The 14,437-nt window shown below is 41.4% G+C and overlaps 1 protein-coding gene across 3 annotated transcripts in view; it reads right to left on the bottom strand.

Annotated features, from left to right (window-relative positions):
- The window catches only part of sema6a (sema domain, transmembrane domain (TM), and cytoplasmic domain, (semaphorin) 6A), a 129,898-nt gene that overhangs the window by 17,547 nt on the left and 97,914 nt on the right, over positions 1-14,437 (bottom strand). For all 3 annotated transcript variants that reach the window (XM_069889885.1, XM_069889874.1, XM_069889866.1), the window contains exons 12-17: positions 14,124-14,279; positions 11,164-11,337; positions 9,825-9,965; positions 9,416-9,493; positions 5,332-5,390; positions 189-209 (exon numbers count right to left, since the gene is read on the bottom strand). In XM_069889885.1, coding sequence (XP_069745986.1) covers positions 189-209; positions 5,332-5,390; positions 9,416-9,493; positions 9,825-9,965; positions 11,164-11,337; positions 14,124-14,279 — 629 coding nt within the window. The remainder of the gene's footprint in view (positions 1-188; positions 210-5,331; positions 5,391-9,415; positions 9,494-9,824; positions 9,966-11,163; positions 11,338-14,123; positions 14,280-14,437) is intronic.

Below are 14,437 nucleotides of genomic sequence, written 5' to 3' on the forward strand. Positions count from 1 at the left end.
AAGAAAAATAATGATGGAAAAGAAAACAAACTGCTTCAAATGAAGGAAAAGGAATGCAGTATAACCATAATATAATATTTTGAGTGTGAGTATCAATTATAAAATGTAGTTAGGAATTGGGAAAGATGTATTATTAACTAAATGTTCACACCAATAATCGATGAAGCATGAGAATTGGAAGGGCTTACCATTCAGTGCCACGAAGGAGTCTGCAAAGAAAGAAAAAGGTTGTTCAAATCTTAATTTTCTTCACTATTGAAAACTAATAAAAATATTGAAAGAGAAAGTATTAATTTTTCACACAATGGTTCATTTCATGGTGATGTAATAGTTGCTAAACATTCCTGAGGATTATATTGTTGTGTTATGAGGTTTTTTTCCCCCCCAAAAAACTGGGAATGACAACCAGCCCTGAAATGGTGAAAGGAATTCATTACATTGTCATGAATGCATTGCCTGTGCAGTCGTCTTCATTTACACATGCATTTTAATAACCACACCAAGCCATCCACTTCAGTTCAGGAAAGTGGGCTTCTTTTCAACAATTTCTCATCCCATTATTGAAAGTGTTAATCTTTCACCGATGTAATCAGATTAAAAGGCAAATGAACCAAAGAAAGAATAAGAAAGCCCCAAGGGATAAAAGAAGGAATCCAGGATTTGCCTGCAGCTACTGTAGAAGAAGATAACAAAAATTCAGGGTTTTTAAATCACCTGTTCTGATTATGTAGCTTGGGAAAATAAGATTATTGTATTGAAAATATTTCAGTACTTTAAACAGGCCTCTTATTTACAATGATGGAAAAGATTAATATTTGTTCTGATCTTTTATTCTGCAAACAAGCACTTCCCACACTCAAAACACGGAAATGCTGGGAAAATTCAGCTGGTCTCGCAGTTTCCATAGGACGTTAAGATATATTACCAGTGTTTTGGACCTGAGCCCTTCGTCAAGGTGTGAACAAAGCAAGACAGGTGTCTGAAGGCTGGGGAGAGAAAGGGGGGAAGAATGGGCAGGGGAGGAGTCCAGAGTTCATTGGATAGGATAAGAGGAACAGTGAGAATTCATTTTGGCTCCATGAAAGGAAACAGAGGGAAAAGGGAAGAGAGAGAAATTGATAGAGCTAGAGGAAAGGAGACGAGGGGAAGAAGATGGGGGGGGGGGGAGGGGGAGGGGGGGTGTTTCTAACGGAACATAAAGAATGTTAATGCCATCTGGTTGGAGGGTGCCCAGTCGGAAGATGAGGTGTTATTTTTTCCACTCATACCTGAAGAAGGCCCAAAACGTAGCTAATAGATCTTTACCTCCTATGGACTCTGCAAGACCTGCTGAGTTCCTCCAGCATTTCTACAAGCGTCGGCAGACTTCCATGTTTCACTTCACACACTCAAGTTTGCTCTCTAGATCATTTATTTTATGGGATCTGGAAATTGTTGGTAAGGCTGGCATTTATTCCCCGTCTCTTAATGCCACTGACAAGGCAGTAGGCCAGAAGAACTTCAGTGTGGGGTTTACATAGAGAATCCTAGGATTTAGATCTGGTGATGAAGAAGCAGTGGAAGATTTACACAGCCGGTGGAGTTCAAGTACACCTGCTTCCTCTGTCCTTTGTGGTAGTAAAGGTAAAGGCTCCGTTATTAACACGTAGTATTATATTTAGAATGCAACATACATGAAATTCTTTAACTTGGTAATGATTTCAGCTTTGGAAGATGTCTCAGTAGCCTGAGTAACTACAACGTATTTTGTGCCTGGTAGACATTGCACTGATGATGCAGAGGCCTGCGTGGTTTCAAGTTTCTTGAGAGGTGTTAGCACATTACTGATCCAGAAAAGCAGAAAGTGATCCATCAAGCTCCTGATTTGAAACTTGAGCACACTGGGATGGCCTTATTGTGCCGGGGGTTGGGGGATTTGTAGCAATGGTATTTGTATGGCTATTCCAGTTCAGTTTCTGGTCATTGGGAGTTCTTCACCATACTGTTGATGGGGGGACTCAGTGACAATCATACTACAGAAGGTCAGCTGAAATGTTTTGTTTCGACTCTTGTTGAAGATGGCCATTGTCTACTCTTTTGTTGCGCAAATGTTACTTGCTACTTGTTCCATGACTGAATGTTATTTAGGTCTTGCTGCATGCAGGAGCGGACTGCTTGGTAATCCTGTGTGGAACAGTCATTGAGGAACATCCCCACTTCTGACTTGATGAAGTAGATGAAGATAGTTGGGCCGAGACATCACACCAAAGAACTCCTGCAGCAATGTCCTGGAGCTGAGATTATTGACCTCTGATGACCACACCTATTGAGTGAGTTAGGACACCAGCCATTGGAATGCTTTCCCATTGATGCCTATTGACTTCAGTTTTACCAAGTCACAATTAATCAAACATTACCTTGATATCAAGGGAACTCATTTTCACCTCACCTCTGGAATTCCATTCCTTGGTCCATATTTTGCCCTTGGTTGTGATGACACTGCGTCCTGTCTACAAATAATCGGATAAAACCAATCCAGCTAATGAATGCACATTGCTTGGTAGATAAATCTCGTTACTGCAGCTGGAGAATTGTCAGGATATTATGTGGAGTAAATCGAATTGGCTGGTGACTGGCTTTTGAGGGGGGTCTTGGTAGGAAGCTGCAACAAGCCATTCATTTAGCACCTCTGCTGAGCATAGCTGCAGACACTTCAGCCTTTTAGAATTAGGCATATGGCCCATCCTGCCGCCTACTTCTCCCATTATCTGTTTAACTGTCCATCACCATTCATTAGTAGATGTGGAAGGATTGCACCATCAGCCTTATTTGCTTGTGAGATTGCTTCGATTTGTTTATTTCAAGCTGCTTTTGTAGTTTAGCACACAAGCAATCCTGCACAGCAGTTTCACTAGGCTGGCACCTTCTCATCTTAGTTATGGCAGGTGCTGTTTCCAGGAACCTTCCAAATTTCTTCATTGAACCATGTAAAATAAGCTGAAAACTATGAGTTATTACCTTGGGAAAAAAAATTACATGTTTGCGAGATGCCCTAAAATGTGAGAGTTGCAAAGATTGTAGCCTGGAGATTGAGTTTCGCAACAGAATTCTGTATTCACAGATGACAGCTGTCATAGCATTTACATGCTGCCTGCTGGGAAGTGAGTCAGTTGCCATGGAGATAAAGAAAAGGAGGAAGGGGGTACGATGAGAAAATGGAAAAGGGAAGCTCAAGGAAAAATTCAGGTGGTTGAGGGAAGAATAAGATGAGTTGTGTTGGGTGAGGAGTGCCCTTATTGGACCCCATTCATAGCAGGTATTGGAAGCGCAGAGCAATCCCCAACATACCCAAAGATCATGAGGTGCCAGTCTATCAAAACAGAAAAACAACATGCAGAAGTTCTGAGTGTACAGTTGCAGGGATCTCTGTCAGTGCTCTCACATGTAAAATATACCAGGGAACTAGCACCAAGTCATAGCAGTTAGCGCAACATCATTACAGCACCGGCGACCGGGGTTCAAATCTGGCTCTGTAGGGAGTTTGTACTGCGACTGTATGAGTTCAGAATCAAAATTTTTTTGTCATGAACATGTTGCAAAGTTCACTGTTTTTCAGTGCAAGACAACACTTTCAGTGCAAATATTACATTTCAAAAGTAAATAAGTTGTGCAAGAAAATAGGATAAACTGAGGTCATGTCTGTGGTTCATTGTTCATTCAGGAATCTGATGGCAGCGGGGAAGAAGCTGTCCTTGTGCTGCTGAGGGCTCATCTTTGTCCCGATGATAGCAGAGTGAAGAGGGCATGGGCTGGATGGTGGGGGTCCTTGAGGATAGAGGCTGCTTTTTTAAGATACCTCCTCATGCAGATGTCCTCAATGGAGTGAGGTCTGGTGCCCGTGATGTCCCTGGTTGAATTAACGACTCTCTGGAGATTTTTCCTATTCTGTACATTGGCACCTCCATACCAGACAGTGTTGTGACTAGTTAGAATGCTCTCCAAGGTCCAACTGTAGAAAATTTCTCCTCAAACTCCTCACAAAATATAGCCGCTGTCAGGTTTCTTGATGATTGCATCGACATGGAGGCAGATCCACAGAGATGTTTACTCCCAGTAATTTGAAGTTCTTGACAATCTCCACTGCTCCTTTGATCCATCAATGAGGACTGGTTCGTGTTCTCCTGAATTCCTCCTGAAGTCCACAATCAGCTCCTTGGTTTTGCTAATGTGGAGGGCAAGGTTGATGTGGCAACACCACTCAATGAGCTGATCTATCTCCCTCCTGTCCGCTTCCTCATTACCGTCTGTGATTCTGCTGACAACCGTGGTGTCATCGGCAAATTTGTAGATGGCATTTAAATTGTGCCTGGCCACACAGTCATGGGTGTAGACAGTAGAGCAGTGGGCCAAGTACACATCTTTGAGGTAGTTCCTGCGTTGATCATCAGTGAGGAGACGACATTTCCAGTTCGTACAGACTGTGGTCGTCTGATGAGGAAGTCAAGGATCCAGTTGCAGAGAGAGAAGCAGAGACCCAGGGTTTGGACCTTGTTGAGCAGCACAGAGGGAATTCTGGTCTTGAAGGCTAAGCTGTAGTCAATAAAGAATAGTTGGATTTTAGTGTTGCTGCTGTCTAGGTGATCCAAAGCCGAGGGAAGAGCAGCTGCTATGGAGCGATTGTGATGGTAGGCGAATTGCAGTGGGTCTAAATCTTTGCTTAGGGACATGTTAATTCTGGCCGTGATCAGTCTCTCATAGCGGTTCATCACAGTAGATGTGAATGTTCCTGGGTGATAGCCATTGAGGTAGCTCACTCTGCCCTTCTTGTGCACCGGATGATCGATGCCTTTTTGAAGCAAGTGGGAACCTCCGACTGCAGCAGTGAGAGATTTAACAGTCTGGCTTGTTGGTTGGCACAGACTTTCAGTCCCCCGGCAGTTACGTCATCAGGCCTTGCAAGAGTTCACCTCTTGAATGATGTTCTGTCATCAAATATCACAGGGTCCTCAGCATTTTGAGTTCTTCCTAATGGGTCTAGGTTTCCTCCTAGTGCTCTGGCTTCCTCTCACCCTCCAAAAAAAAAAATGGTGTTTGTCGATTAATCGGTGTATTTGGGTAGCATGGGCTCATGGGCCAGAGGGGCCTATTACAGTGCCGTATCGTTAACTTACATTTAAAAAAAAATATTATAGGAAATGGCCAAGCCAATGTCCTTCTCGACAAAACAGTTCAAGACATTTTTAAAATGTTTTTGATACATGCAAAATATTTTCTTTATGGACTTCAATGCATTGCAGATCAATAATATTGCAGAAACGGTTTTAACCCATGAATAAAAGTAGGTTTGATTACTTTGGCAGTCTCCTAGACCATCTGTGTTCCCATGCTCAATATCTTGTTCAAATGATGATCTGCATGAGGGAAAGATAGAATATCATTTAATGGTTATAATGAATAAAATGATAACTAAAACTTCAAAAAGTCAAATTCAGCTGGTAGTTCAGGAAGAATTGACCACATTCTGTGTGGATCATGCATAGACCAAAAATCACGGGATGACGCTTGATGTTCACTAGTTAGCAATCCCAGTTGAGAAAGAGGTGAAAGCACAATTCTCCTGGTCTCCAGGTCAGAGAACTGGAGGGTTCAGGTGGCATCGTGATGAGGGCAGTAAACACACACCAAAATGCTGAAGGAACTGAGACAGTCTTTCAGAATCCATAAAAAGCAAAGATATATGGCTGACGTTCCGGGCCTGGGCCCATCTTCAAGGAAGAAGCAGAATGAGCCAGAAGCAGGAAATCTCAGAGTTCACACAATGCTGGCTGGAGGGTTGAATCCAGACCAGCAAAAGGTGATAACTGGCTATGATAATGGGAGGTGAGAATTTATCATATCTGTGCAAAAGGAGACAGGGAAGGGAGGTACAGGGCTGCTAGAGATGGACCAAGTGAATTTGAGGTTGTGGAAAAATTTGGCAGCAAAATGGATGAAGTCAACGAGCTCATCATGGGAGCATGAGGGAACACCAAAGTAGTCATCGATGTAGCAGAGGAAGAGTTGAGGGGCCCTGCCTGTGTAGGCTTGCAGAATGGATTGCTCCACGTAACCAACAAAAAGGCAGACAGAGCTGGTATGTATGGGTACCCCTTTGACCTGGAGAAAGTGTGATGAGTCAAAGAAATTATTGAGGATGAGGGCAAGTTCTTCCAGCCGGAGGAGGGTGGTGGTGAAGGGGAACCAGTTAGGTCCATTTCCCAGAAAGAAACAAAGGGCTTTGAGGCCTTCAGTTTGGGGAATGGAGGTGTATAGAGATTGAATATTCATGGTAAACATGAGGCGATCAAGTTCAGGGAACTGGAAGTTGTTGAAGTGATGAATGGCATGTGAAGTGTCCCAGATGTAGGTGGGGAGGGACCTGACCAGAGGGGACAAAAAAGTCGAGGTAAGCGGAGATCAATTTGGGGGGGGAGGAGCATGTGGACATGATGAGCCAGGTCAGGAGCAAAGTCGGGGTAAAAGTATAGATCCTTGCTAATGACGGAACTTTACTAGCTTTTTATTTCCCGTGTTTCAATTCTAAAGCCAGCTGATGGAACCAATGAAAATATACTACATTCTAAAATTAAATCTGAGTTCAGACATATAATCCCAATAGATAGCCTACAAGCACACTGATCAGAAACATTGGAATTGTCAGCAAATCGCTGTGTTCAACGTGGAATATGGAACTATAGAGTGCTACAGCACAGGAAACAGGCCATCCAGCCCCTCTAGTCTGTCCTGACCATTATTTTACTAATCCCATTGACCTGCTCCTATTCCATAACCCTTCATTCCTTTCCCGTCCATGTATCTATCCAATATATTCTTAAAACACACAATTGAGCCTGCATTCACCACATCAGATGGCAGTTCATTCCACACTCCAACCACTCTCTGAGTGAAGAACTTTCCCCTAATGTTCCCCCTAAACCTTTCCCCTTTCAGCTTAAAATGATCAACTCTCATATTTATCTCCCCCAATCTAAGTGGAAAAAGCCTATTCCTCTTTGTCTATACCTCTCATAAACTTGTAAACCTCTATCAAGTCTCCAAGGAATAAAGTCCTAACCCGTTTAACCTTTCCCTGTAACTCAACTCCTGAAGACACGGCAACATCCTAGTAAATCTTTTCTGCACTCTCTCAATCTTATTGATAGTATGAACAATCTCTGTATCTAGCTGGAATGTAAAATATAAATAGAACATTTACTGTCATCATACAACTTGGGAGGGATTCTTATGGTGCTCGAATACACATTGTTTTTCTTGGTGGTGGAGATCCCGTGTTTGGGCAATGCTGTTGGAGTAACATAAGTGAGCAACTGCACTGCATTCATTTGGCCACTGCAGCTAAACATGCCCTGGTAATGGAGGAAATGAATGGGTAGGTTGATATGTGGAGAGCCAATCAAGCGTGTATACCTTTGCCATCTTGTTGCGTGTTATTAGAACCCCACTCATCCAGGCAATTGGACAGGATGATATCACACTCGTGATTTGTACCTTGTAGATACAGAGGAGTTTTTCAGCAAGAGGTCACACTTGCAGCGGAAAAACCACCATCTTTCCTCCTCTGTAACTGCAGTATTTATGTGAAAGGTGAAATTATAATTAATAGAGACCACTGTTTCATCTTCCTTCAGTATTATCACTGGCCAAGAAGGAGACATAATTACACCCTTCTTGGACTTGGGTCGCTGCCTGGCAGTAGAATGGTGCAAATGTTATTGGCAGCTTGCCCTTAAGCGCTTTACGGGAAAATGGACAGAATGGGATAACACTGGAAAAGCATCAAAAATTACAATAGGCATATCTTGTATAAATTATTGGTTACATATCACCTGCATTTAGGATACTAAATAGCATGCAATATGGTAGACAGGTATGCATTGGTCTAATACCCTCTGATATTAGGTCATTGGTGGCCTTCTGATACCTTAATGAATATCAAAGCCCTTTACTTATTCAGGGTCCAAGACCTACCTGTTTCATAGTACTGTCTGCCTGTCCCGCATCGGACTTGTCAGCCACAAACGAGCCTGCAGCTGACGTGGACTTTTACCCCCTCCATAAATCTTCGTCCGCGAAGCCAAGCCAAAGAAATGATGCCCTGTACCATATACAGGTACATAACCGAAACCCTTGGGACTAGCCACTTTTTGGAATTTTTCAGATAACAGATTAATAGTAATGGCGGCAAGTTAAGTAATTGGCTGTTTTCAGATTTGCAAAAATCAAACACTCCTACAAGAAGGAAGGGGGGGCACTGGGTGGGGTGGTTACGGCAACGCTGGACAGGGGTGGGGGGGTTGGTAAATTAAGTGAGATAAAGATAAACCATACAAAAACAATTACTAGTGTACTTTTTATATAAAAGTAAAATTTCAACAGTTTATGGTTCTGCTTCTTTAAGTCACATATGGTGATAGTTTCCACACCATGATCAAGCTTCTGCCATAACTCTACTTTCTATGCCATCGATAATTAGAGGCGCTTCCTTTTCTGCTTCTCCTTGTTACCCATAGGGGACTCTGCAGCTCTTTTTGACACTTTCACAGTCTTCCAAGTCCGTGAGCAGCAGAGGCATGGCTGATGGGTAGGTGCGCTGGATGGGAGCGGGTCGCGTCGGGTCACGTTTGGCGCCAAACGCGAGCTTTGAAGTGCAGATGACATCTGTGGAACAAATGTTTGGTTTTCGGAGGTATCGGTTTTCAGAATTTCGGATAAAAGATTATGTACCAATAGTTACATATTAATAAAGGGTGTGACTCTTATATCAACGTGCGCAGTTGGGGTGGCCAGTTGAGAATCTGCGCTTGTGGACATAAAAATCAAGCAGCAAATATCAGCTCACGTTGGAGGAGAGGAGTGGTGCTTTGAATTGGCAGTAAATCTTTTCTCTATGGGAGAGCATAACCTGAAGGAACAGGAGTAAAAAATGCTGGGGAATGGGAAGAAGCGTAGTCTCAGCCTTTTATTCTGTTATGATATATGTTGACTGCCTCTTACTGACTATAGATGCTGCAGGACCTGCTGAGTTTTTCCAGCACTTCTGTGTACTGTACTGTGATAACCAAACGAATGATCCCAGTTCAGCAAACTCATCAATTTTTCAGTTTGAGTTTCTAACCACCAAGACCACCAAAGAGCGTCTGTTCATTTAGAATAAAAAGAAAGCAAACAGCCAATTTGTCTGCTATTAGCAGATGACATTTAATCCTCCATCAACACTCTGGGGAACAGGCAGCAAACAACTTTACTGCATTGATTTCAATGGAAAACAGTTGCCAACAAGGCTTGGTCCTTTTGTACTATCAATGCCGCTTGCTTAAATTCTCCAGTCACAGATTTTGCCTGTTCACCTCGCCTTTATTTAGAAGAAATTACTCACTTAGTTGCCGGTGACAGCTGCACACATGATCCCTCCTTCAGCCAACCACAGTAGGGGTCCCGAGAGGCAACACAAGCCCTGGAGAAATAAAAAATCTTTGCAATGCATATCTAACGTTTTAATGATGTAAACCCCAGCCAAAAATGGTGCGTGTGTGCGAGTGCGCACGCGTGCACACACCCACAAAATGCCACACATAAACCCACACAATCACATGTTCACACACACAATACACACACGTGTGTACACGCACACAATCACACATCCACACACACACAAACCCACACAATCACACACACACAATCTCACAAACACAACACATAATCCCAGTCACACACACAACATGCACAATCCCACAGAATCACATGTGCACACACACACACAAGCCTCAAGAAAATTGGGTACTCACTTTTTGCACTTGCTGTGTCGTTCACATCGAGCAAGAGGCATCCGCACAACACAAGTGGAGAATGCCACAAACAGAGCATTGCTGGGTTTATCAAGCTGCATACCGACAATTCTTCTGTCTTCTGCACCATCAACACTGCACCTAACACCAAACAGCAACTTTTACATTATGAGAGTTACTTCAAATCACAAGGTGTCACAATTTCTATGGGAATTAGCAGCTCTCCCTGCCCCAAGAAACTATTCATTCATTTTTTTCTGTCTGTGCAGAGTGGGGATCATTATGTAATTAATGTCTTGGGACAGCATGCTTAGCGTAGCAGTTAGTGCAATGCTGTTGTAGCGCCAGCAATTCGGGTTTGAATCCGGCGCTGTCTGTAAGGGGGTTGTACATTCTCCCTGTGTCTGTGTGGGTTTCCTCCGGGGGCTCCGTTTTCTCCCACGCTCCAAAACGTATGGGGTTGTAGGTTAATGTGCTGTTTTCATCAGAAGCTAGATTCATGGTCAATGTTTACATGCTAAATTCAATGGCCACTTTGGCCTTGACTGAGATCAGTTACTCAAAGAGAGATCTGAGATTAAATATGGGATTTAATGGGCAGCACCTTGGGGCACCTCTCCTGTGCTCCTTCATAGGTCCTATCCCGGGTTCCGTCCTGTCCCCTAGATGGACTTTGTGTGCTTGCCCATTCACTTGCATGGGCCGCCTCTTGGTTTTGTTGGCAGGATGTCTCTTTTTATTTTGTTTATTTAATATTTCTGCTGACGGCGAATCTGTCTGCCTTACAGCAATTTCATGTAATACGACACTGCTTTATTACAATGACAATAAATTGAATCTTGACCTTCTCATCGGAACAGTTTTGGGGAACTATTAACATAAAGGAGCCTGAGATGTTTCACAAGATCTGCCCTTCGCAGCTGTGCCGAGCACAGGGGCTGCGTGATTGATGTCATGGCCTCATTTTAATGCATTCTTTTTTGACCTGTGCAGAAAGCTGAAGACAGCACCTCTAGGTTCAAGAACAGTTTCTTTCCAATTAGCTATTGAGTTCTTGAACTTCCCTTTGCTATACTAATCAGAGACTGCTCCAACACCATGATAAGGTTTGTCTACACCTTCGCAGCCACTTTTTTTTCTTGCACTAGGATAATCTGTATCTTTTATATTCATTGACTCTTCTTAATTCATACATTGTAAGCTATGTATGACATTCTTCTGCAGCAAGGAAGAATTTTGGTGGATAAGTACAATGTATTTGGTATTAATCATTATTTTTATTTGAAACTAAACAATGAGTATTTTTTGGCTTAACTCCCAACTGTGATGGGGCACCTACTTTTCGACATTGTAGATGTTAATTTCCTCCAGGAAGATGCTCTCATTGATGGAGCCCATGTTCGCTTTGGCCAGAAATTTTAAGATGATTCCTTTCTCTGATCCCAGAAAAACCACAGTGTGATTCTGGTACGGACCAGCAGCAATATCCACTGCAATTTTTGTCAATCGATACCTATTTTAAAAAGAAATGAACAAGTTTTGTGAAATTTATTTTAAATTCAGCGATATACTGAAACCACCGTGAATACTAGGTATATTTCAGTATCATCTCCAACAAAATAATCTGTCTTTTCTTAAAAGCCAACAAAACAGATAAAGGGCAACAAAATGAAATCAAAATGTAATGAGTTCCTTCACAACATAACAGAGAGCTTTTGCTGTGTGCGACCTATCAAGTGGATTCTTTAATCAGAGTTGGTTTCCATTTAACAGTAATATGTTGACTTGTTCAAGAAACAGACAAGCTCCCTTTTGTTCACCTTCACTGGCAGATCAACAGAAGTTAAATTCTAAATATATCTGTACCAAGGGCTGCATTGTTCAACCCGTGAAATATGATTTTTCAGAGAACTGATCTTTCTCTATATAAGGGCATAACAATGTACTCACTGTTTAAACTCTTACCAGCTGTGCTGTCTTTAACCAGACGCTACAGAAAGTCACACACTAAATAAATATTTCCCCAGCAACCACACTGCTACCAATGAACAGGAGCTCGCACAAGCCAACCAAAACTGATACCAAAGCTAGAACAGCAAAAATGTTTTCTTCGAAACATAATACACAAAAGTGTCAGAAGTGGATATAATGTTAATTGGATTGTAAGACATGCTTAATGTTCCCAACATGCTTCAAGTTAACCCACTTTTCTTACAACATCTCCTGCTTGAAAGATGTCCTTTCTTTTACAATTGCATTGTATCAGGACAATCCTCAACAAGTCTCTTCACTTAACACGCTGCATACAATTTAGAAACTATCTTTGCTGATTGCCTAAAACAAATAGAAAACCCAGTGGGGAACCATTTCATTTCATACAATGATATTGTGCTGTGTTCCTGCCCTCTGTCTTTTTGATAAAATTATATTGAGAAAACTTACTCAGCATTTTTTTTCATCTGAGGAAAACAAGCAGACAGTTTAGTTTGCAGTTCTATCGAGGCTGTTTAGCCATTCAATTAGATCATATCTGATGACTTTTCTTAAGTATATGCCTTAATGCCTTTGGCTACCAAAAATACCACGTTCAGATTTGCTAATAACTGAACATCATTCTGAAGACGGATTAAGAACAGATAATGTCCAACTGCTATCAGATTCTTGAACCTCCCCATGATACATTAATCGTGGGCTGCTCCGTCTGCACTATTCCAAGACATGTTTTTTCCACAAGGAATGCAGTGAAATTTATTATCCATCAATCTTATGTATTAATTGCCTATTTTAATTCAACTAAATTTACTGTGATAGTTTATTTTTACAAGAACCTGTTCAACTGCACTAAGTAAGGATATCAGTGTATCGTTACAGGCCCGAAGGACCCCAAAACCCAGCAGCAATAGAAATTCACCAAGGCAAATGGTTACTTAAACAAAAGTTACTTTTAATTTTCTTTAAACATAAAAACAGGATCAAACTTTAATTTATTACTATTAACTTAACCTAACTCAACCCCCTTCTAATTCTAAGCACACGTGTATATGTAATGTGTGTATATGTTCAGAAAAGTTCTTTGATTCACAGTCCAATCTCACTTCTCACTCCTCCAAGTTCATCAGTATCAGGTAATTCTTATATTATGCACAGATTTTAACATTTATGACCCTTCACCAGGCTTTGGTGCTTGAAAGTTAAATGGTTACCGCTCAGGAAGGTTCAAAGAGATTTGTTGCTTGTTGGACACACACAATCTTATTCTTTCCAATCAGCCACTTCAGTGTCTTGCCAAAGAAACTTGCCCCATCAGGGTTTTCTCAATGATAACCTCTTTTTTTCAGGTCACCACAGAATTTCTTTTCTGTTTCCCTTATCTCAGGCAAAACATTATACAGCCAGCCATCTCCTCTTGTATGGACCACAAGGGCTTTGACAAGGCTGAACTCAGAACTCACAACCCATTCTCAAAATGGCATTTCAAAACAAGCTTCCAAAAGCCACTGCAGAAAACCAGAGTCTCTCTCTCCCCCTTTCTCCTCTCTCTCTCTCTCTCTCTCTCCCTGTCACGCTCAGAGAAAAACCTTTTTGACTCTCTGCTTGCAAAACCACATGAGCTTCCTAAAACAGCACTCACCACCAAAACAGCTTGCTGACTCCCAAAATCAATTCATGAGAGATTATTCATTTCCAGAGATGGGCCCTTTCATTTGCACCTCTTTGTGAAAATCTTCCAGCACAGGAGTCTATTGTCTTTGCAGACTTGTAGGCACCACCTTATGCATAACTCTTGCATTTTAAAATTAGGTCTGTTCTGAAGCATTTGTATCTGTTTGTAACCTAACTAAAAGCTCACAATCTATCTTCCAAAAACATATCTATACATAATATAAAATATAACATAATCTCTCACAGTATATGTACACTGTGCAATATATATGACAATAAGCTCAAAATCATTATTCTTTTTGCAATTGGAAGTACTTTGTATTTTTATCCTGCATATTCTTTTTAAAAATTTTATTTAATTTCACATATGCATCAAAAATGTATACATAAATTTCTCATTAGAAAATAATGAAAAAAATTAATACATAGTGACTTTAAAAAATCCCCCCTTTCCCCAACAACCCAATAGAAAAGAAAGAAAAAATCTGGGTAGTATTTATAAAAACATCAAATAAAATCTAACATACCTTAATTCTCTTGATTTTAGAAGTCAGAAGGTTCAGGTTGGACAATTACAGCTGTGAGAAAGGATTGACATTTGCTTAAATCAAGACCAAGATCAAGGGGAGCACTAACCTGACCATTGTCCTCAAAAACCATGGTTTATTGTAAATTGAGGGTACAGCTTCATCCAGGAGAGGGTGAGTTTTAATGAAATTGAGTGTGTCATCGGGAAATCCGTTGGAGGTGGTATATCTTTCCAAAGATAGTGAACCTGCACAACTACCGGGCCTATGCAAAAGAACAGGGATGTTATTGTTGGAGGAGAAAGCAGCCAGCAAACCCTTTCTGCAAAATTGGCATGCTAAGATGAGGTAATTGAGGAAATAGTAAACTTGTCAATAAAACAACATACTTGTACTTCCCCTGGTTTATTTAACTTTTCAATG

The sequence above is a fragment of the Narcine bancroftii genome, chromosome 1 (genome assembly GCF_036971445.1).
Source record: "Narcine bancroftii isolate sNarBan1 chromosome 1, sNarBan1.hap1, whole genome shotgun sequence".
NCBI lineage: Eukaryota > Metazoa > Chordata > Chondrichthyes > Torpediniformes > Narcinidae > Narcine > Narcine bancroftii.